Source organism: Chelonoidis abingdonii, chromosome 15, assembly GCF_003597395.2.
Source record: "Chelonoidis abingdonii isolate Lonesome George chromosome 15, CheloAbing_2.0, whole genome shotgun sequence".
NCBI lineage: Eukaryota > Metazoa > Chordata > Testudines > Testudinidae > Chelonoidis > Chelonoidis abingdonii.
The window spans coordinates 51,315,607-51,339,961 of record NC_133783.1 but is presented as its reverse complement, the minus strand read 5'-3'; the positions used below and the strand labels follow the sequence as shown (position 1 = coordinate 51,339,961).

General features: G+C 38.2%; 2 protein-coding genes across 8 annotated transcripts in view; one reads left to right on the top strand and one right to left on the bottom strand.

Moving 5' to 3' along the window:
* Positions 1-15,380, top strand: part of SLC18A2 (solute carrier family 18 member A2) — a 58,855-nt gene extending 43,475 nt beyond the window's left edge. For 5 of the 6 annotated variants that reach the window (XM_032780791.2, XM_075072514.1, XM_032780794.2 and 2 more), the window contains 6 exons: positions 5,202-5,280; positions 5,737-5,788; positions 6,273-6,336; positions 7,271-7,390; positions 8,012-8,145; positions 13,275-15,380. In XM_032780791.2, the coding sequence (XP_032636682.1) occupies positions 5,202-5,280; positions 5,737-5,788; positions 6,273-6,336; positions 7,271-7,390; positions 8,012-8,145; positions 13,275-13,385 (560 nt within the window). In that variant the 3' untranslated portion in view covers positions 13,386-15,380. Of the gene's footprint in view, positions 1-5,201; positions 5,281-5,736; positions 5,789-6,272; positions 6,337-7,270; positions 7,498-8,011; positions 8,146-13,274 lie in introns of those variants that run through there. The other variant, XM_075072515.1, reaches the window with a different exon arrangement.
* Positions 15,381-17,956: 2,576 nt separating this feature from the next.
* PDZD8 (PDZ domain containing 8) overlaps positions 17,957-24,355 on the bottom strand; it is a 146,438-nt gene continuing 140,039 nt past the window's right edge. Inside the window, exon 5 of one of the 2 annotated variants that reach the window (XM_032780789.2) lies at positions 17,957-22,472. In XM_032780789.2, the coding sequence (XP_032636680.1) occupies positions 20,272-22,472 (2,201 nt within the window). In that variant the 3' untranslated portion in view covers positions 17,957-20,271. The remainder of the gene's footprint in view (positions 22,473-24,355) is intronic. The other variant, XM_032780790.2, reaches the window with a different exon arrangement.

The following is a 24,355-nucleotide window of genomic DNA, read 5'->3' as shown; positions in this document are numbered from 1 at the left end:
TGAGGGGTTTGCGAGGCATTGAAAATTTTGTTGTAATCTAAAGCAAAGAAAAATCTTACTCTGCCACTTCCTGCACACTCTTGCCCAGCATGTATTCTCTATCCATCTCAAAACACACACACAAATTATATATAGGGTTACTGTTATAATTGATATATTAATTATAAAAGTAAGTAAAAATAGAAGGAGGGATCACAAAGGTATTTGACTTTGAATAAGGACCAAGCAACATGCAACAGTTGAGAAACACAAATCTACAGGGATAGGTCAAAGGTGATGGCTATACAGTGTGTTACCAACATACACCTGACTTTGGCCAACATAGTTTGCGGCCTTGGGATCCTACTAGCTCTTTGCTGTTCCTGGAGCCCAACAGTACTGGTGGCCTATGATGCTTATTATCACCTCTGAATGGCTAAGAGACTGCAGTCACTTCTATCTGATGCAGACTTTCATTCACACTTTTTCATCCAGTCTGCACTATTGTATCCCTCTCTTTTATGGACACGCAGATAGCCAGTTAGCTATAAAATCTCTGTTAGTAGCTGTACTCTACTTGCTTTACCTGTAAAGTGTTAAAAAAGTCCACAGGTAAAGGAAGAGAGTGGGCACCTGACCAAAAGAGCCAATGGGAAGGCTAGAATTTTTAAAATTGGGAAAAAACTTTCCCTTTGTGTTTGTTGTTTTCCGGGGAAGAGGGGAACAGGGCAGCAGTTATGCTGTGAGAAGCTGAAGGCCAGATATGAAAACCATCAGAATCATACCTAGAAGTTTCTTATTTGGAAACCCAGATATGTAAGTAGATCAGAAACGTCTAGAAAGATGTGATTAGGTTTATTTCTTTCATTTTGTAAGGCTTGTGGACTTCTCTGTGCTAACCCCAAATTCTTTTGTTTTGCTTGTCAGCTTTAAGCTGGACCTCAAGAAGGTTATTCTTGATGTTTAATTTTTGTAAATAGGATTTTTTAATTTAGTAAAAGCCTAAGATCCAGATGTATTTTCTTCCTTTTTGTTTTTCATAAAATTTACTGTTTTTTAAGAACAGGATTTGGATTTTTGTGTCTTAAGAGATTTGTACATGTTTTTTAATTAGCTGGTGGCCACAGCTGATTTATTTGTTTTCCTTTCTCAGCTCTTCCCTGGAGGGGGAGGGGTGAAAGGGCTTGAGGGTACCCCACAGGAAAGAATTCCCAGCTGTGCCTTCCTGGGTTTCCAGGGGTTTTACATTTGGGTGGTGGCAGCATCTACCCAGCCAAGGTCAGAGAGAAGCTGTAACCTTGGGAGTTTAATACAAGCCTGGAGGGGCCAGTATTAATTTTTAGAGTCCTTGCAGGCCCTCACTTTCTGCACAAAGTTCCAGAGTGGGGAATCAGCCTTGACAAGGCCATCATGAATACATAGCACCTGTACTGGCTTGCTGCTTACTTCCAAATACAGTTCAAGTATTGATTGTCTATCTGGAAGCTCCAAATAGCATAGAAAGCAGCAGTCCACCTGTTGAGATTAATATATCTCTGATAGGAAATCTTCTACTGTACTCTGTAATACAATCAGGTACATTTGAATATTCCATGTTTGATGGGATGGCTGTCTCAATTAAGAGTCCTTGCCTTCAGCATTTTTTCCGTTCAACAGTCCAGCAGAATCAGACTCTGGGCACCTTCAGACAATACTAGGCACATTCATTTCCATTTACTATTTGATTTACTTTTTGTGCCTCCTGGTTTTTTAAAGTTATATTTGTTTATTTAAAGTGTTTAACTAACACTTTAGAGTTAAAGTAATAGTTAGAGTATAGTAATAAGCTATAGAGTTTATTAACAACAACTATCACATGAAATTAGTGTACTATACATCTGCAATGTTAATCTTCTGTATTCCCCAGCCAATGAAATATTTTCTTTCCTTATTTGTTCCAAGTCTAGAGATATGGAAAAATATATTAAAAAAAAAAGACAGGGAAGATATTGCAAAGAAAATCCCATCAAGTTTTCAGTGTTTCAAGCTCTGTAGGAGTGTGTCATACAGATTAATATGGAACATTTTTCTTGTTTTTTCAGCTGCCCCAGAAGGAGCCTTGGCAGAGAGGTTATGTTTTACTGAGGCACAATCTCTCCCTGAGCTTTCTGGTATGCAGGGAAACTGCTTTTCCCACTCTGCTGCTGGCTAATCAGAAAGGGGCCAGTGCCATGGTTCTTCCGCCTCCCTATCTCTTTGAACAATGTGCACCCTTTAGTGCACTCCCTGGCATTGAAGGACTGCTGTAATTCCTGATCCTTGCATGGGGCCTACTAGTTTTGTTTTTCTGAGGGGCTGCAAGGGGCAATGGTGAAGCAATTTTTTTGCCTCCATCACCTCATCCACTCACCTTCCTAAGTGCCCAGGACAGTCTCCCCCTAAATGTCTTCTGACTCTTTCCAGCTTATCCCCAAATTCCTGATATAAATCTTACAAGAACATTACAGTTAAAAAATATACAGTGTTACTGTTAAACATGTCTAAGAAATTCAAAGATCTTAGTGTATGAAAGGGCAGTTAGGCATCCAAACCATCTTAAACTTTATCCTCGTAGCAATGTCTTGGGAAGGCCAGACACTAAACAGCCTTAATGTTCCATAACAGACAGATCCATCCCTTCAATAATCACAAAACTAGGACACTTTACACAGTCTGATAGCAACTCTGGTGTTTACGGCTGTACACACTTCAGAAAGAGATACTGTGCAAACGTCCACTTAGGCAAACATCATTCTCACTCTCATTCACAAAGATACCACTTGTCATGAACTATAAGAGTGCCATTAGATACAGACCTAGTATATCTACCCACACAAGCCTCCTAAGCTTACAGCATGACATTATAACACTCACATGAAAAACAAAGGTTAGCACAGTCACAAAACACCACCCTGTCCTGGGTACCTACCCAGAGAAGTCAGATTTTCCCCTAGCTCCCCGCATCCCTGGTGCAGTGGAGAGAGAAAGCTCTATAAAGCTGCTACTCTTCCTTTGTGGGCAGAGAAGGGTGAAGCTGAGTTGATGCAGAGGGGGAAGTAATCTGCTAATATGAGTCAGCAGCAGATTACTCTGCCCCCTTGCTCAGGAACAGAGATCCAGGGAACAGGCTTCTGGGATGCTCTTGGAGCAGGGAAGTTGCACACCACACCTTATTCAGAGTTAGAAGGAGAGCAACAGTCTCGCTCTTAAATATCAGATTCAAATATGAAAAATATTTTCAGAACATTGCTTTCTGGTTCATGTTCAGTGCTCCATGCGTAGTATGGGCAAAATACAGCATATTTCTCATGTGTACTGCAGCCACAGACTGGACTTCTTAAATGTCTTTTGAAAAAAAAAGTGGGGATGGTACATTAACTTTACTGTATCCATATAGTTGCATAGCAGCAGCTTACCTTATCCAACATCAGGATGAATGCACTACCTCAGCTTCTGACCTGAGCCTCAACTGATCTGAGATTGTTGACGACTTGCTGTTTTGGCTAGAGGACTAAAGCAAGAGCCGTTCCAGGACAAACTAAGAGTCCTGTAACCCTCCACAGTGCTCAGCAGTCCTCCTCTCCTCAGCACAGCATTTTCTTCACCATCTTTCCAGGCAGCTCATGTCCTCCCTACTACTGTGCTTGGGATCCTGAATTGGCCCTAAGACCAACTGTTCTGTTCCACTGGTTCCCAGAGCCAGTTCCTACAGCACCTTTTTATCTGACTCTTCTCCTGCCTTCTTCCACAAACAACCTTCCTCAGTGTCCTTTACCAGGAAAACATCAGTCCTTACAAGCATAGTACTATTTCTACCAGTTTCCTTCTCCTACTGAGGGCAGGGTTCTTCTTCTCTCTCCCAATAGGCCTGGTTCTCAGTCACCTGCTCTCTGTCATGTGATGCAGGGGAAGAGAGCTGGAATCACTAGGTACACTTGAACCTCTTAAAATCCTAGTTTACCCTCTAACACAGAGGTTCTCAAACTGTGGGTCAGGACCCCAAAGTGGGTTGTGACCCCACTTTAATGGGGTTGCCAGGACTGGTTCAGACTTGTTGGAGCCTGGGGCCAGGGCTAAAGCCTGAGCCTACTGCCTGGGACCAAAGCCAAAGCCCAAGGGCTTCAGCCTGGGGTGGTAGGGCCCAAGTTACAGGTCCCCTGCCTGGGGCTGAAGCCCTTGGGCTTCAGATTTGGCCCCCATGCCTGGGACAGTGGGGCTCGGGCTCTGGCCCTGCCACCCAGGGCAGCTGGGCTCAGGCTTTGGTCCCCCCTCCTGGAGTCATGTAATAATTTTTGTTGTCAGAAGGGGGGGGTGGTGCAATGAAGTTTGAGAAAGCCCTGGTCTAACAAATAGTGAGTGCAAATTCAAAATTCCACAGTCATAGTCTGTGGACTGCTCAAGGCTTTAGAAAAAGTCTTTGATCAAAAATAACATATCTTATAAAGTAAGTTTGAGGGGGAGATAAGAGGCTGGTGTTATTACAGGGTCAGAGTTAAGGTTGGTTGGGTGACCATAACGGCAAATTGCCTTAGATGACTCAGATTATTTTGTTCTTAAGTTTAGCTTTAACTCTGAATATATTAGCTCTAAAAATTTTTTAAAAAACCAGTAGTGTTCTTTTAAAAAAAATTTTTTTACCCTTAAGTTACTGAGATGCACTCTTAATTCCTGCCTAACAAAGGACTGGGTTTTGGCAGGAGAGAGAGGCACCTGGATTCTGCCCCTTCAGTATGCCTCTTCCTGCCCACCTGCAGAAGGGGGTAATGCAGCAGCTCTGTAAAGATGGTAGTTCCATGCCTGGCAGAAGCAGCAGTAAGGCACATTGGTGTAAGGAAGTTAGAGGGAGGCACCCCCTTGCACCCTTTTACCCCTTACAGTGGCACACAGAATGGGCCATGATTTGGCCTGAAATTTATTATATTTATTCTGAATATAATTTGTTGTCTCTTTCTCACACACATACAGAGATTCTTATAGCTGATACTGAAATACTCTTTTTGAAGGCGTCACAATGGTATTGCATTTGATGGATAATCTTGTTAGATTCCACGAAAGGGCTGGAACAAACCGGATATTTAATGCTTTGGTACAGGCTCCAGGATTCCATTAGATTGTTTTAATCACAATTGCTGTGTCTGAACTTATTAGTTTTTCACTTCACTGAAATCATTGGTGATAAAATATTTTTTTTTCATATTTTCCAGGCATCGCTTTCCTTCCAGCTAGTATCTCTTATCTTATTGGAACTAATATTTTTGGGGTACTTGCACACAAAATGGGAAGGTATGCTTAATTAAAAAACCACTATCCTTCAGCATATTCATATAGCATTTCCAATTTTTCCTCAGGCAATTACTTGATAATAGAAATCATTAGATTTTATTAGATATTATTAACCTGAAATTTCATTTAAATATATCATGTTACGTATTTGGTTACATAACCCTGGACTGCTACACCTCTACCCTGATATAACGTGACACGATATAACAAGAATTCGGATATAACATGGTAAAGCAGTGCTCCGGAGGGGGGAGGGGGGCTGCGCACGCTGATGGATCAAAGCAAGTTCGATATAACGTGGTTTCACCTATAACACGGTAAGATTTTTTGGCTCCTGAGAACAGCGTTATATTGAGGTAGAGGTGTACCTTAGAAATAGCATTGAAAAATTCCAGACCATCTCTAACAAATCTGCATTTTTTTGATGTCTAAGATATAACATTTCTCCTTTCATAGGTGGCTTTGTGCTCTACTTGGGATGATAATCGTGGGAATAAGCATTTTATGTGTGAGTAAAAATTGACATGTCAGCAAAACGAACTACAAATTCAACTCAGCTCAAAAAAAATTTATATATTAACTTTGAGTATGTGTTTTGCTCATGAAATTTTACTGAAGTTTTTGCTTGTGATGCATTTTTAAACATCAGATTGTTAATCAATCTTGAGTGCTTTCAACAAAAATTGCCTTCTGGAGTGTGCTTATCATGTTGCAGGAGGTGATCAAAGAGTTGAGGAATATGAGCCTTAATTTCTTAGAGTTGTCGCCTAATCAAAAACTATTATAAGCTGTAATTAAATGCATTAAGTATTTGTTATGACACAATCATGCAAAACAATTACGGTTTCATCTGTATTTCTGTACAAATTGCTCCATGCTGCCATACTAAACTGTTAAATCAATTGTTTTAAGTATTTATTTGCAAAAATGACAGTGATCCCATTAGCAAGATGTTATGGGTTATACTTAAATCTCTGAAATTTAATTTGTAGGTACCATTTGCCAAAAACATATACGGGCTCATAGCACCAAATTTTGGGGTCGGGTTTGCCATTGGTAAGTAAAATTACTTGTATGTACATATTTTGCTTTTTATTTAGAAAATTAACATTAATACAGAATTACATAAAGGATTCTTTTCTTGCCATTCTGAATGGGCAACACCCACGGTTACACTCTGAAACAAATTTGTCAGTAGATTAGCAATAGTTTTAAGGCCTACACTTAAGGCTGTTCAGCCTAGACTTTCAGCAATTGGGCTAGATTCTGACCTCTGTTACGTGGGAATAACTCTATTGACCTCAATGGATCTTTTAAGATGTCCCAGAATTCTAGCAATGCATTGTTAAAAAACAAAACAAAACACAAAGCCCCAGCACTTTACTATTGCCTGACATTTACATAGAAGCAAACACACTTGACTTACTGCTGACCCAGCGTAAATCCCCTAGCATACACATGTGCCCTCTCGTCACAGTACACATGAATGTGTTTGCTTATAATGGGCCATGCAGTGAAACTTGAGTGGGATTTTTTAATGATTACAGGGTACAGAGGTTGACAGATGGCTTAGTAGTTTGATATTTAGCAGGTATTCTGAAGTGTCTGCAAACACAAAGGACTTTTAGTAAGTGTAGAAATTACAGTAATGTTTATAAACCACAAATATCATGCAGCTTTTTGATCTGATAACTCATGAGGCTTTTATACTCACAGTGAAAACATCTCACAAATCATTTACATGAAGTATAGCGTAATAATAATGACAGACTTGAAACTAGTACAGTCCTTTATGCTCATAGGCATAAGCAAAGATGTATAAGCCTGGACTGAATAGTTTTTCTATAGGAATATGTTATTAAAAGGTTCTTTAGATTAACAATTCTTCTAGTTTCATTTACATCTTTTTGGATCATATGAGGTTGATATATTGAGAGAAAAATGAAAGCTGTTTCTTGAAATATAATTTTCCTCCTATCATCATAATCAGGAATGGTGGATTCCTCAATGATGCCAATTATGGGCTACCTTGTAGATCTGCGTCATGTTTCAGTCTATGGCAGTGTGTATGCAATAGCTGATGTTGCCTTCTGCATGGGGTTTGCATTAGGTAAGGGCTTAATTTTCTCTTGTTTGTAATGCATCTAATAGAGGTGAAAAGAGAAACTTAAAAAGGGCTTGGGGCAAATACTCAGAGCACTAAAGGCTCTATAGACTGCAAAACTGGTGTGATTCTGCTGCATTAGGTTGGTAAGGGAAGCAGCCTATATGGAGATTCCACACCTCCTATATGTCATGATGGGGAAGGACAGGTGCCAGTCAAGAAAGTTATGTCCCCAGTATGGGGGCATTATAGTACCCGAAGCTACAGCAGCGGTTTCTCCTTTGCCTGGCTGGAGAAGGAAAGGATTCCATTGTCTTCCCCTCAGTGCACTGTGCCATGGAACCTTGTGCCTAGCCTATTTACTTAGGTGTGGCGCAAGAACAGTGTACAAGAGTTCTGATTCCATGCCCATTGAAACCAACATATGATCTCCAATTACTTCAGTGGACATAGGATTGGTACCCAACAGCATTTTGTGCTTAAACATGAATTTTAAATACATACACTGTATTTACTTTTCTTAAATGGATTTTTATATCATGAATTTTGTATTTAAAAATATTTTTGCCCTCAATGCTTATCATAAATATTTTGCAGTATTTAGAAAGAGCTTTTTATTTTCAAAAGGTCCCTCTGCTGGTGGTGCCATTGCAAAGGCGATTGGATTTCCATGGCTCATGACAATTATAGGGATTGTGGATATTCTCTTTGCTCCTCTATGTTTTTTCCTTCGAAGTCCACCTGCCAAGGAAGAAAAAATGGTAAGCAGAAAATATTATTTTGCAGTAACACGAACAATGCTGTATTTATACTTCTCTAGCACTAATTATCCAGAAAACCAAAGGACCCAGGGATTTTCTGCCATCTCTGCCCCTTCTCTTTGGAGTAGTAACTCCACTGTGTAACTGGAACTGTATTTCCTGAGACCTTCTACAGTGTTTTAGCACCCTCTCCTATTGTTTTTGCAATAAAATGAGCAGTGCATGGTTTATTTGACTGAAAGCAGTAAGGGCCCAAAAGTTGTTCCCCAACAGTGTAATGGCTGGACTCAGTATGAAATGCTGCAGTGCCTCTGGTGTGGAAATCTCAAACTCAGATTTGCTCATCTGCTTTCCTCCTACCTCTGAAAAAGTGTTTTGCTGAGGTTCATTAAGTCCATGTTTATTATGGACTATTTCTTTGAGTCATTTCTACTGTACTCTTTGGGTATGTCTACACTGCAGTGGAAAACCCATGCCAGCTGACTCAGGCTCACGGGAATGTTTAATTATGGTATCGCCCTTCAAGCTTGGGCTGAAGCCCAGGCTCTAGGACCATGCCATGTGGGAGTGTCCCAGAGCTTGGGCTGCAGCTGGAGCCCAAATTTCTACATAACAATTAAACAGCCCCTGACCTGAGCCTGGCTGAGTGTGTGTAATTGCAGTATACACATACCCTTAAAGGCCCTTTACAATGTATTTTGCTCCATCCCCATCTCCTCTTTAGTCCTCGTTTTTGCAGCCCCTCTTACAAGTTAATTAGTCCTCTTTTCCTGGCCGTAGCTACAGGCCTTCTCTTGAGTCTCTTTTTGTTTCTTTTTTCTCACATCATCATATGCCTTAATCTTATCATCTACATTATCTTCAGCCTTGTTTGCTTCCAAGCTAGCTTTGTGTAAGGCAGTTGTTGATTTCCCCCCACCTTCTTGTGCCATGGCTTCTTGTTCACGTCGTTCTTTCACTGTTCTCCTATTCCTCTTGCCATAGAATATCAGGGTTGGAAGGGACCTCAGGAGGTCATCTAGTCCAACCCCCTGCTCAAAGCAGGAACAATTCCCAGCCAAATCATCCCAGCCAGGGCTTTGTCAAGCCTGACCTTAAAAACCTCTAAGAAGGGAGATTCCACCACCTCCCTAGGTAACCCATTCCAGTGTTTCACCATCCTCCTAGTGAAAAAGTTTTTCCTAATATCTAATCTAAACCTCCTCTACTTCCACAGCTCTCCTCCCCTCCTTGAAATCTGCTGCTCCCTCTCCCTTCTCTCCAGAACTCCCTCTTCTACTGCCCCTTCCCATTATCTCCTTTCTCCAGTTACCTACATTCCTTCTGCAATATCCTCTTACCACTGGAGCTGTTGTCACTGCTCCTCTCTTATGCCTCTTCCAGCTGTCTGGCAAGAGGCTAGGAAGATGCAGCTGCCTGGCTATCACAGGAGACATGATACAGCCCCATCATTAAGTTAAATACTTAGAATGTAGAACAATGTAGAATGACCACTTATCTGATTCCAGGACCCAGACAACCCTACAAATCCTGTACGATACTGGCTACAACATCTCTCCAAGCCCCACAGAACTGCAGGTCTAGCCCAATACTTCCTCCTAGGGGACCTGCGTCCTTTCCAATTTGGAAGAATGCTGGCTGTCACCCAAGATGCACTCCTTAAGTAAGCCAGGTGCAGTCACTTTTGCACTTAGGATAGCAAAAAGTAATTATGCATGGGCCTTTGTGTTCCAAGTGCAGTGACATCTCTCTGAAAGGTAAGAAGAGAACCACCTGACGTGACTCTATCACACTTAGTACAGGCACATGCGGAACAGAAAATGGGATGAAATACTTGCAGAAAATCTGTCAACTGTGGATTCAGCGTACATACAGTAGTACACAGACTCTGAAGGCAATTCCCCAGAGATTTCTGCGGACTACTCATTATGACCTTTTTAGACTGTAATGATCATTTTGCACAGTGATTAGAGATAGGGACAGGGGAGGAGAAATAACTAACTACTGTTAATTTGCCAGAGATATACACTTAGGCAAACAAGCTCTATAGTTTTGTTTCAGTCTTTGCTATGTGCAGATGCTTGTTTCTTGGAAAATCTGTTTGAAAGGCAGTAGAAGATTTGGTGAGAGGAAACATAAGAGGGACATTTCCTATCAAAAAAAGAGAGCCAGCCAAGAAGAGAAAATGTAGGCACTTCAAGAGCAGGAGAGCCTAGCTGCACCTATGAAAAAAATCCAAAACAAACACCTGGGATTCCCAAAAAGTGGCCTGAGGAAGGAAGAATAAGCTAGAAGCCAGGGAATTATGCAGTTTGGAGAAAGTAGTATACTTGGTGAAAGTGATTCAGCTCAGAAAACAGCCAAAGCTTAATTGCTGGAATGCATCTATGAGGATTGTAGCCACTAGAGCAGTTATAGAACATGGGGGCAATTGCCCATGTCAGTGATTTTAGGGTCATGGATTTAAACTTACTGAGGGTTCTTTTTTGTTTTTATAAAACATGCATTTTTTATCCCATAAAATGACATTCTTCATACAAGCCAGGATAGGTGATGCATATTTTCAGCTCAGCTGCCACATTAAACTGATTAAACCACATTGAAGGAAAATGAAAACCGAATTCAAGCATAACATGCACAAGCAGCACTTCCCTTCTCTCTGGTCCCTTTCCCCCTTTACTCTTTGTAATAAGGAGCAGATTATGATGGATGAAAAATCCAAGACTGATGAAGATATATGCAATGATACCATTTTTTCCCCACTGAAGTTCTGATATTTGAAGCACTCATGATGAAATGGAAAATGTAGCTACATCATCACCATTAGTAAAACTATCCATCATTCACTATAACTTGCAGCATTCCATTAAAATTCAAAAGAATGGGGAGTTGGCATTTAGTTCTGCTTTTGTGAACGCATCATGACCCTGAGTACACATGTAAATAGCAGACTGACCTGTGAATGAACTATAACTAGCAACCTACAAACCCAAGAAAAAACAGCACTTTTTTTGGGAGCAAAGAAACAATACATTTTTTTTTAAATGAACACTGAATGTGTAATTTCTAACTAAACTGAAAGATCTTTTAACCTTGTATGTAGGCAAGAAATTCTTATAGCTATATTGCTCTAGTTTGATATACAAAGTCTTCCCAAAATTCAGTTAAAAAAAATCTCAGGGACAACAGGACCAACCAAAAAGATGATCCTTGAAACTAATTTGAATTTACTCTCTTGCAATATATTTAGGAATCTTTTGTATATAAGCAGTTAGACAACTGCACCTTTTTCTTCAGAAGTTATATTACTCTCTTGTGAGTAAGTAGCTGCATTGAAACCATAGGTCATGTACAGCATCATTGATAGGACAATTTTGTTTTCCTGTGGCAAGAACAGTAGATGAGGGGAAAACACTGTTCATGCATGAGTGATCAAAGCCAGTTTCCATCTGCCTGTGCTGCAAGTGAGCTTTAAAAAAAAAAAGTGGCCCACTGTGACAAGCTTAGTTTCAGCTGTCTTGTTAAGGGCAAAAGGCCAATTTTGGATTGGAGAAATTCTCACATAACTATTTATACTGATGCAAAAATACAGTGTCCCTTACCCTCAAAGGTCGTAAAGGCTTGTGTGCAGATTGGTATTTTGCAATTCTATGGAATGAAATCCTAACTCTATTGCAGTCAAGGGGTTTTTTCACTGACGTCAGTGAGGACCGGATTACACCTATGATGTGTAAGTTCTTCAATCAGACATTAATACAGCACCTCATGAGGGGCCCAACCTTGATTAGGGCCTATAAATGCTACCATAATTCAAATGTAAACTGCATAGTTCACTATTCTCTAAGTAACTTGTTGCATGTCACTGATCTGGCACTGCTCTGCTTTCAATTTTGATTAAGAGGACAGAAAGGAGATTTCCTACCTTATTCACTTTGCATAATTAATAAAAAGCCATAATCAATAGAGTGATAATGATTTGTAGTTAGTGGCCTTCCATTGCAATAACTGGATTTTTATAGGTTAGCATTGAATACAAATAAACAGGCCACCAATCTCTGTTCTCACAGACAAAACCTGATATTACAGTACAACTCACAGTGGCCCAATTTCAGTCAATAAAATGTACACTGGGATATTCCAGGAATTTGGGCTACCAATTTCATTAGTATCTAAAGGTATGTCTACTCTGCAATTAACCCCCGCTGGCTGGCCTGTGGCAGCTGACTCAGGATTGTGGGGCTGTAGAATTGCAGTGTAGACATTTGAGCTTGAGGCCAGCCTCTGGGTTCCTCCCCTCTTGCAGGGTCACGGAACTTGGGTTGCAGCCTGAGACCAACCGTCTGCATCACGATTTTATAGCCCGAGCCCCGTGGGCCTGTGTCACCTGACAGGTCAGCTGCAGTGCTTAATTGCAGTGTAGACATACCCTAAGAGCAGAATTTGGTCCACTCCATAAGAGTAGAATAGATGCTACAAGTTTGAATTGGTTTCTGAAACCAGACCAAAAAAATGTTCTCCATGTGTAGGGGGTAACTGGTAACATTCTGAACAGTAGTCATGGTGTGGATTATTCACATTGCTTTGATGTGTCAGAGGTGGAGGTGGTGGGGAAATTAAGTGACCCAGGATAGAACCATTCCTTAAAGCAATGGTATTCTACTCTCTTGTGATTTAGATTAACAACAAAAACGAGGAGTCCTTGTGTCACTTTAGAGACTTAACAAATTTATTTGGGCATAAGCTTGCATGGGCTAGAACCCACTTCATCAGATGCATGGAGTGGAAATGATGCAAAATGTAACTGTAAATTCACTATCTGTAACACACTGGAAAGATAACTTACATTTCAAATTAGTGACACAGGGTGAAATCCTGGCCCTACTGAAGTCCTATAGATAGAAGTTTTGCCATTGACCTCAATGGGGTCAGGCTTTTACCTATAATATCCTTTATGGGCTTGAGCCTACTCTAGTTGAACTCAACAAAGGTTTTGCCACTGACTTTCATAAAGAATCAGTCCCTAAAACAGTAGCTGAAGTTGTGTGGCTTTTTGTGAAAAACAGTCAGCTGCAGAGATCATTAAAATGTTTAGCAGATATGCTAACACCCCTGCTCTTTTTCTCTTTTAGGCAATACTCATGGATCATAACTGTCCCCTTAAAACAAAAATGTATACTCAGAACAACGTCCAGTCATATCCAGTAGGTGGTGATGAAGAATCTGAAAGTGATGAATATTAAAAGCCATATTGAGTATTTTGGTGTACACAGTGCAGTGTTTCCCGTGAAACATCTCATACAGAAATATGTTTTAGGTGTTCTGTACTTTTAATGGTGAAATAGTAAAAAACCAAAGGTATATTATTTATTTCCCATGGTTATAATGCAGATTGCCAACTGCCTTATAAAGAGAAAATAGCTTTTATAGGGGGTTTGTATAGTGAAAACTTTATTTTATGTATTTAATTTTAATTATAATACAGTATATTTTTGATTAACTGTGTAGTTAAATCTGTATAAACATTTGAATCCAAACTATAATTTTCTATATCTTATTCATGGACAATGACATAAGATTTTGTAGTTTGGACTCATTAGTGGGTAATGAGTTCTTGACAGTAAAATGCTTCTATTAATTATTCCTTTGATTAGAAAAATGTGAAGTTCAAAGTGTACACAGCCTATCCAACTCTCAGCTCTATTAAATGTACTGTGCGCTTTGAAGCACATTCACAAGAGATAAAGTCTAGAATTAAGACAGCACTTTATTACCAGTTGCTCAGCTCAGGGTCATACAGTGCCATCAATTTTAGTTTCTTTTCAGAGCTCCCCAGATGATTCCAAAGGTGAGCTCTGCATAAAACTGATGGCATACTGAGACCTTACGGTAAGAAAATAAAACTTTTTAAAACAAAAATTGTTTTCAGACATATCAGTGATTGCTAAAAAAGTTAGAGCAGTACCCATCCTTCAGAAACACGTTTTAACTCCAGTCTCTTGCTGGCTCATCCACTAAAGGGTATTGTCATAGCTTCAGAAGAAACTGGATTTGCTCTCACACAGGAGATACTATGGTTTCCATCTGATGTATGAAGGAATGCTGGGCAAGTTTCAAGTCAGGAACTCACTTTGGATATATAGGGATGAATTGAAAGGCCAGTGTTTGTTGGCTGTTAATCTAAAATAGCACTAGGCCAACTAAGAAAACAAAAGATAAGGTCAAAATCTGTATGCGTCCCCCCCCCTCACCCTTTGGGGATTACAGTTGTATCAGAGTGAAATTGGGTTATAAAACTACAGCTGTTGTAAATATAGATGTAGCTCCACTGAATTCAATTCAGCTATGCCAATTTCAACCAGCTGAGGATCTGGCCAAGGACATGTAAATATACAACAAAACCAAAGTTAAAACATTGCCATTACTTTTTTTGCCCTGTAATGTAGTATTAGCTAGCCAGACAGTCTTGGTGCTGGGAAAACTGGACAGAAGAGTATTTGATATCGCCTGCTAAAATTATTTATGTACAAGTGAGCTATTATACCTTCAAGAAGCGTTGACATTTACAATTTTTATATTCAGATTTTATTTTTGTCATCTCAACTTTATTTCAGGTACTACTTACACATTCATTTCAGGATTTTTATGATTAGTTAAGATCACTGCAGTACCACAGTATTTACATTTAACATCTTACTTGCAGGGCTCAACTTCGGTAGCTTTGACTAAAAACTATTTTACACTGATTTGCCTACATGTCTAGAAATTTTGTTTGTATGTTTCTTCTATTTGAAAATGAAGTCAAATTATAAATGTATCCAAAATAATGGAAAAGTAACAAATAGCTCATTATCAATACCTCTAGTTATTTGATGAGACTAAATCTAATGCAATGAAAATACTGCATTAGACAATCTACTTATGACTGAGAAAAATCAAACTTCTAAAGTAAACACTCAACAAAAAATTGAAGTATGTTTTTTAATCTAGTAGTTTTTGTTTGTAAATTAAAATCTTTATGTGCCTTCTTTCATGTATCAGCAGATGTTTTATGTACTACAGCAGATACTCTGTGTTTACATATGGTTTTGTAAAGCGTACACAGTATGGTCAGAAAGTATGGAAATGCTGTGAATCAAATCTCAAGTATTGCTTTGTTGATAATTATGCAGTAAGACTACATAGAATAAATAAATAAAAAGTAATCTAAAATAAATTCATGATTTATTGCAACACAATACGGAAACTCTCTCACCATTTTCTATTCTGTTATGGTTTGCACACACCAAGAAGTGGAAAGAAGGTAACCAGAATTTATCAAAAGCAACATTCAATTCATACCTAGTCTATTTATGATTTCTAACAGGCAGGTTAAACGTTTCCATGCCAGGAGACAAGATGCCTGTGTATAACCTGCTAATGTAAAATGAGGTCACAAGCAATCTGACAAATGATTTTTGATCCAAATTTTAATTTTTGTAAACTGTTCTAATAATAATGCAGAAAGATGTAGAAGGGATTACTAGGCATACAGGTCACTGTTCATACTGAATGGACATATGTAAGTAAGTGGAAGTTATGAGGCCACACCACAGCAGGAATTGACTTCTTGCAAAGTATGAAGGATCAGAGCAGAGTCTTTGACAGAGTCTGAAAATTGACTTAAGCTAGTAACTAATTTTGCATGTGGCTGTCTTTTATTATATTTTACTGATGCAACAGCGATGATAACATTTCTGTAGTTTCCGACACACTTGAAATACAAGAAAATGATTCCTTCTATGCCCGACAAAGTATTTGGAGGACAAACATTTTTAATACAACAGAGACAGAGATTTGGCAAGTCTGTCACCAGTTCCTTCAGTCCACCGCATTGGTTGCAACACCAACTATATGTAATCTGCCATGCAGAGCAATATCCCTTCTATGGAGTTTTCTTTAATAGAAGTAGTTTGTATTTTCAAGATTAGCATTTTTTTAAAAATAGCTTCAACTGTGATATTTAACAGTGAATCTAGCTGCATGACTAGGTAATGGTAGATATGAAATTCATGTTTTGATCACTGAAATGAGTGAGAAGTGTGGCCTGCAGATTATGACTGTTCATTTGGGATTTGGATTTTGCAATGTGTAATGGGACAGTAAAATAGATTATTAGCATTTTTCATGGCCTTGAAATTTGTTTCCAAACAATTCTTTGCCTTAAAATGTTATATCATACAAATTTGTAGATCATTTAAAAAAAAAAATCAAACTTCAGCCGAAGGAAAGTAGTAAGTCTTTTACTTTGTTTTTGTGAACATTTCTGGTTGATATCAATTGTTCAGTAGAATTTATTGCCCTGAAGTTGGATCTATAATACTAACATTTAAATTTTAATTAGCATACAGTACATTCATCTGGATGAAGTACAATCAGCAATTGCATTCATCAGTGTACTGTTTAAATTCATATTTAGATAACATAAGTTGCTACATTTAAAAGATTATATGGAGAAAAAAAGGTAGAAAGTCCTGTTCACTGGATTTATTTTTTACATTTTTCTTGATCAATTAAGAATTTTAAAAAAAGAATGAAAATTAAGGGAGACATTCACATTGCTATACAAATTCCAAGTAAATGAGCTTTGTGGGAGAGACCCATGAGGAGAGATTCAGGCAGTCAGCTCAGTCCTCTTCAAGCAAGGAGCAGAATGCAGAACAAGCGGACTACGGCTCTGTGTATCCCCTCATTGTGGGGTTTCTAGTCAGTGTATCCAAACATATCATAGCTGTGCCCTGTCACTGCGCCTCCAACTCACACATATCCCATGGGAACAATGGAGACCCTCTGTATGGCCCCTCTCTCTCTCCCTTCCCCCCACCCATACACTAGATCCATGAAAATTCTGGGTTCTGTACTTTGGGTCTTCTGTGGCCATGGAGGAACAGGTGGATTTAATCTCAAATCAGTATTAACAACCCAATGGTAACTCATGGCTGTAATTATATTTACCTTTAACCACATGGGAAACTTTGAAAAACATTCTGTTTAGGAATAATTCTGCTGCTGTCATTTAGTGTCTTTTTCTATCCCTATTTCCCCTAAAAATATTTGCTGCTTAGTAGCTTATTTGCTGTGCTCCTCCTCCTCCTCCTCCTGTAGTTCTAAATGTCTATTTATGACAAAGTACACATTTCAGGAGAATACAGATGGGGAATTAGCAGGAGGAGCAAATAAAGTGAGTTAGTAAACTGCAAGAATTCTATTTAAAAAAATGTTACAGGAAGAAAAAATATAGGATAGATCAGAATTATTCTTAAACACAGTGAGTCAGATTGTTACCATCAATAGACATAGTAGTAGTTGGACAGAGCCCAGAAGTCTTAATCAAGGATGAGTCCTGCTATTCTAGGCATGCTGCAAACATTGATAGAGTTACACCATGTATTTATTTGGCCCAATGATTTTGAAAAACTTCCATATTTTTTAAATTGTGCTGAATGTAATTAAAATGCATATACTAAATACAGAGAATGCATTAAAGGCTTATACAGCAATCAGTAATTTTACTTTTCTATAAACATGCATTCTCCCCACCCCCTAATAGGTACTGCGCTTTCTAAATCATCATACCTTAAAGAGCAATATTTTTAAAATATTGCATTGCAGTAGTTTAACAGTGCAAAGAAGTAACTGATAATTTAGCAAAACTATTTTATTAAAGCTTGTTCTCATGATAAAATCATAGCCAACAAAATCATATCAGGCAGAGTTTCTGTAAATATTTGTAGCTGCCACCTAGCTACATATCACTAAGTCAAATATATTCTCATTTTCTGTGGTATTCTTTATTTTCAGCTATTTACAGGAAAGCAAAGATTACATTAGGAATGTAGTATTACAGCTTCTCCTCAAGAGTCAGTGTTCATTGTAATTAATGCCAGATAAGATTGGTGTGTTTTCCTTATCACTCAAATACAACTCTTTCCCCTCCCCATTCAACATATTTATAAATATTGCACTACAGTTTTTATGTTTTACAATCATCATTAGCAGTGTTATATGAAGAAAATTATATCCAGCTTTTCTTATCCAATGTATTACACAATTATGTAATTTCAAACCTTCAATGTGCTTTTGTGAAAAAACAAAATTTATGTTACTTCTGCAGCTACTTCATGCCTGGCGGAGTTTAATGATTTACTTGGATATATTTGAACACTTTTATGGTAATCCATAATGAGTTAACACTGATGGAGATTTAGTCCAGATTACCACCAATGGTGAGCTACTCAAAAATAAAATGTGAAAGACGTAATATGGATTTCAATCAAGTAGACGGTTAAACAACTATTTTAGTCATTAAAGGATTTTATTTTGTGAGACTGTTTGCTGAAGCAGAATTTTAAAAAGTGTAATACATGCCTATTTGAGCATGGATAGTGTTTTCCACACATCAGCTAAATAATCATCAGGTATCCCAAAACTTCACCAAAAAAGGGTGTTGCATGAGTGCAAATAATTGATTTTACTTAAAGGTACAAATAGGTTTTTCCTGCTAAAACTATTGTTTTTTTTTTGTCCCTCACAAAATAAATTGAGAGACAAATTCAACAGAATATTATGTTAGTGGCTGCCTGCCAATTAAAATCATTTTAAACAAAAACCAAAACAATTTAACTGTATTAGCTTCACTGTTGTTTGCACAAAGGCCTATTTGCTATGATCCATGATACAATACAGTACCTAAAATAAAGATGAAAACAATATATGGTCTATCTACATATACAAGATGAAACCTCAAGACACATTTATAATAAATCAATCGGAATATCATACTTAGCCAGATGATGCTAGGATCCAAAACTTACACACAGCACAAGACCAGATGGTTCTTTTCAAAAAGCGCTGGCCAAAATTCCTCCTCACCTCTACTGGACTTATTTGTTTTGATCGAATGCAAAGATGTTACACTTTGCTGAATAAGGTGGTCTTTTTGCTCAAACCATTTCTTCTGGCTGAGTGGCTGAATGCAGTTCTGTAATGCATGGTGACACCAGAAGTGTTGAGACACGTAGCATATAGTGATTCTGTTTAAATATGAAATTTATTTTACACTTAATCTGTGGATGCAAAATAAATCTTAAACCTTTTGAAATCTTAAACATCCTTGCAGGCCTTTGAAAGGAGAGTGGTAATACTAATTCTAAAAATCCACATTTTAGAACTGCAATTTTCCTTTAATAGGTTCAAATGTTACATTTAAAAATGTGATTATATTCTCTAAGGCTGCCGGCTATTTCTATCTTAATAAAAATAATATTGCTACTTTTGCTGGAATAGTCCAATAAAATTACTAAACGGTATTGGTACATAATTATGTATTATATTCAAACAGGGTTTAATATCCCAAAGGTCTAAGGAGGAAATATTTTGTTTGGTAAAGCATTAGTAGATTTCAGATTAGCCACAACTTTTGAAAAGTTACCGATGTTTAACAAAAGTATAGAAAGCAAGCAACTTGATATGCAATAATACCTTTACTGGACAGTTGTTATAACAGACAAAATAAAAGCCACAGTGTTTTCATGATACATCTGGCAAAAAATATACAACTATTCAGAAGACATAAATCAATGCAACATGATCAAAATTTCAAAACCTGGTCCCTCGATGAATGCTGTGTTGTCATCAGTTTAGGCATGCAGCAAGCTCACAATGTTTTCATCATATAATGGAAATCAAACATTTCAAAAATCCTGTTCAAAAATTTCCTGTTCAAATCACTAATTCAAAAACAAAAAAAGGTCAATAATACACAAAGGACACCACATATACATTAACATGAAATGTTAGCTCACATAATTAGAAAAAAGTTAAAAATAAATTATTAAAAATAAACTCCCAGTATAAACCCAAAAATGTAGTTTTAACACAATTTGAACCAGCCTGTTTAACAAAAGGGTGGTACTGTAGCTGGAAAAATAGCTCTACTAACCTTACTCTTACACAGGCAAATAACTGTGGTGAAGCAGGTCACGTACATTGTACCAGTGTTTAATTAAATTTTGACTTATCTGATTTTTTTTTTATTAAGTGCAAAGTATTCCTTTCAATCCATTCTTCCGAAAGCCAAATATGCAACTATCAGTCTACTGAACTAGGAGTGTCAAGCGGGTCTTCCGATAGGCTGTTGAATGTTGGAGCCTCTGTCACACTGACATCTTCATGATCCATTTCTTCTGTAGTGCTAGTGTCTTCTGCATATTTAGTCACTTTCCTGGATTGCTGGTCTAAAGGTGCATTTTCCAAAGATTCTATATCCTCAATGCCTGCTCTGTAGTGGATCATAAGCAGTGTAAGGGCTTGCAGTCTTTCACCTGATTTAGCCAGTGCAGCAGAAATTAGTGCTTTTTTCCTTGCATCACCTGCCTCTTTTTCTTCTCGAATGAGTGAATTATTATTTTCCAATTCTTGGTCTATTTCATTCTGCAGTTTATCCAACATGAACTCTAATTTCTGGAACCTTTCCTCTGTAGGCAAGCTTTTATAGAGATCACGACCAATTTCTTTTACTGCAACAAAGACATTGTCATCTAGTCCTCCCTCCTTTTTTGCTAACTTTATCCCTGTGCCTGCTGCACGTTTTGAGGGACTATTTGGACTGCAAATTTCAGTGTCACTGCTTTCATTATCTGAAGTGTTTGGAGTGTGCTTTGGTGAAGGTTCTACAATGTCCATCCCTGGCTCAACAAAGCGAGCTTTAGGGACTTGACGAAGATTTAACAAACGAGTACTTGTGTTGATGATATGTCTTGTTAAACCTGTGGTTTTGTTCACAGATTTAGATTCTGAATCAACACGAGAGGATACAGCTTGAGGAGCTTCCTGCCCATCCATCCTATAACTTCCCATAATTCGGTCAAGTCTCCTTTCAGCTCCTACACAAAATGGGGTTTCAGCTAGACATTTTTCTTGACATTTTTTATGACAAACGTAAGCACAGAGCATGCACTGGGAAGCTGCTTTAGTCCAAACCTTCTTTTTGCAGTAGTCACACCAGGTTGGATTCTGGAACTGCGTATCTTGAAAATTATGCTTGTTTTCCGTAAAAATGATTTGTCCCAGATAAGGATCCTCTTTCTGAAGTGCATGAACTTCTTCTACCAAATTATATTCCTTTTCTTTCTCCAGCAGAAAACTTGAGTCTTCTGGTTCCCCTTCTTTTAGATATTTAAAGTGTAAAGTTATATCACCATAGCAAAACTTTTCATTGAATCCCTTATGCACTGTCAAATTGCGCAAAGCAGTTCTAGTAACTGCTGCTTTAGGTGCAGGAGCGTTTAATCTAAGTGTTCTAAGGTATTCCATGGATGATGTAGCTATACAATCTAAAGCAATTTCTTCAAGTTTTATACTTATGTGTCCTAAACAGATAAGACCACCCATTTTGAAAGGGTCTCTGCACCAAAGTGCAACATTAAGGTACTTATGGTATCCTTCCACTTCAAATATACAGGAGGATGCCCTTATCCTTGCCCATCGACCTTGTCGATTGCGATAAGGAATTTCTGGTGATTCCCATGTATGTTGGTCATCTCCACTTTCCTTAGAACTACGTGAATTTTCTGAAATTGTATCTTTTACTATTTCTGGTTTTGTTACTGTTGGTTTTGATATCACTGGGTCTTCCACTTGATCATTATTTTTTGTTACCTTTTCTGTGCATTTATCTCCATTGTTTGCAGGTGGAGGAGGCCTCTCTGGTTTTTCAGAAGATATGTCTCCTGTTTCTAACAGATTTTGAGTTTCACTAGAAGGCAAAGTAAGTTTAATTTGTGGCCTAGGTGGTACAGGAGGTTTAGCACTGCTCCCCTGAGGTGGTCTAACTGATTGTTGTGATGTGTCCTGACCCTCGGAACTTTTGGGCACTACCAGTTTGATTCCATCTTTTGGTTGTGTTTTTGAAGTAGTCTGATAATTTCCTAAATGTAGCTTGCGATTTAGAATTGGAGATATTGTTCCAAGTGGTTTAGTAGCAAACGTTACTACAGAACGTTTGGGACTCTGAGTTGTTGGCATCTCTTCTTTGAGCTCAGGTGACTTTATATCACAAGCTAAATCTTCAAATTCTGAATCCAGTTCTTTGTTATCAGCATCTGCTGAAACACAAGTTTGTTCCTCTTCTGGGTGTGCCAGAAAAGCAGGGTCTTCTAACTGTCCAAAACCATCCTGGAGTCCTGCACCATGCTGGTTATAACCAACGGGCCTTTCATAGAACACTGAAACTCGGTCACCAGCCTGCTTGATAAGCTTTAGCACTTGAACAGTCGATGTGATTTTAACTCCTATAAAAAAAAAAAAATTAGCAAACTTGAAAGCAAAAAATAACGTCAGTGTCCAAAATCAGTACACACATTCATTCAAATCTGTAATATTTAGTAATATTGTTATTAATAAAGGGGAACAGTCAAGCTATTATGATAAAAAGATCCCAACTGGAAGGTAATAATAGTAGGATTCTTTTCATTATTCTTACTGAAGTAGAACAGTATTGGTGCGGGGGAAAAAGAATAATTGATAAACAGTTTACTATGAAACTAAAAATGAATTGGTGCCTATTTGGAATTTTCAGTAGTATTTAGCACCCAGACACTAGAAGGATGGGCACCTGCCTTAGAAATATGCATAGCTAAAATAATAAAGGTAGTGTTAGGATAACAAACAAATCAGCACCAGTAGATTAACAACAGTATGTAGGCACAATGGCCAAGAATCTCAGTTGGGCTCAATGGTGGGAGGAGCTGAAGACAACTCTAAGCAACCTATTTTCCTGATCCTGACCCCCACGCATAGCCTAGACTGATAGCTAAGCATTACTCTAAGGCCCTGCTTCAGCCAGGTAGAATTGTACTTAAGGATGTGCTTAATTTAAGTATATAAATAGTCCGATTGAAGTCAGTGAAGTCCAGGGGTGATGTAAGGCAGGCTACATCAGCTTCATGCCAGGCAAGAATTCTGTTGGGCATTCTTCAGCTGCCTGTCTGAACCAGCTTGAAATCCCTTTTAGACTGCTAGAGCAATGCAATGAGAATTTAGGCAGGGCCCAGGATCTGGCCCATTGTGTTGTTTAGTTTAACACTATAATGTAAATCAGTTTATTGTTAGAGTTCCATGGGGTCATCAACAGAAGTGGACTCTGTGGTCTGAATCACTGGATATCTTTCCTGCACTTGAGTATGCGGGCATTTGATTCAGGATTTGGCCCTGTTTGAAACCCGAGCATGCCCTACTGCTGAAGCATGGAATTGTGTTACTGGTGACCTGAAATGGTTTAAGTAATTGTCTGACTTATTCTGTGGGTCTCAGGAAAAGAGTAAATGGTGACTGATGTTCTGGCTCAATGATCAAGGCCTTGTCCTGCTTGCCATAGCAATCTGAACAATTCAGCATATTATTTTATCATAACTGGATAGTTCATTTTCACTTTAATTAGACTTGATATTTACACATCTATTTAGAGATCACTAACAGCTGTATCATCTTAATTTTCATACTGGTAATTATGAAGATAATAAATATGCAAAATATATGGACTTTTCAGATTTTCAATCAACTGCTAACAAAAACAGCATCTAGTCAACTATTTTAAAAAGAAATAGAGAGGTTACTAGAATCAGTGGCTGATCACGGTTTAATACCACAGTAGTGTCTGTTGGACAAAGAGCAGCTATACAGTCCATTTAGATATGGTTCATATAGTGTCAAAGTCTTCCTGTAAAGAGGGTTAAATTCCATTTTTAACTATGGTCTGTGAGCCCAGGTGTCATTTTATGACAACATACTACCCTCAGTCCACACCAGGATCCCCAATGATGTCAAGGGAGCTTTGCACAAAGATCAAGGATAGATCATGGCTTTTACACAGCAACTAAACTTTCAATTAACATTAGGTACCCAGATTTGCAAATTTTGGCTAAAGTTAGACTCTTAAGTAATATTTCAGCTCCTAAATAAAAGTGGGCAGAGGGTCAGACACGATGAGAACCTACAGCTCCCAATATAAAAATGGTACTTTCATACTCAATAATCTCCTTGGGTCACATTTGATTTGTATGTGATTATTTTAAAGGTCAAAAATAACTTCACACTTGTCTTAGCACTTCAGAGCCAATACTGGGTTTGCAGGCCTGGGAGACAAAAATACTGTATTTTGCCTTTTAAGTAAGCA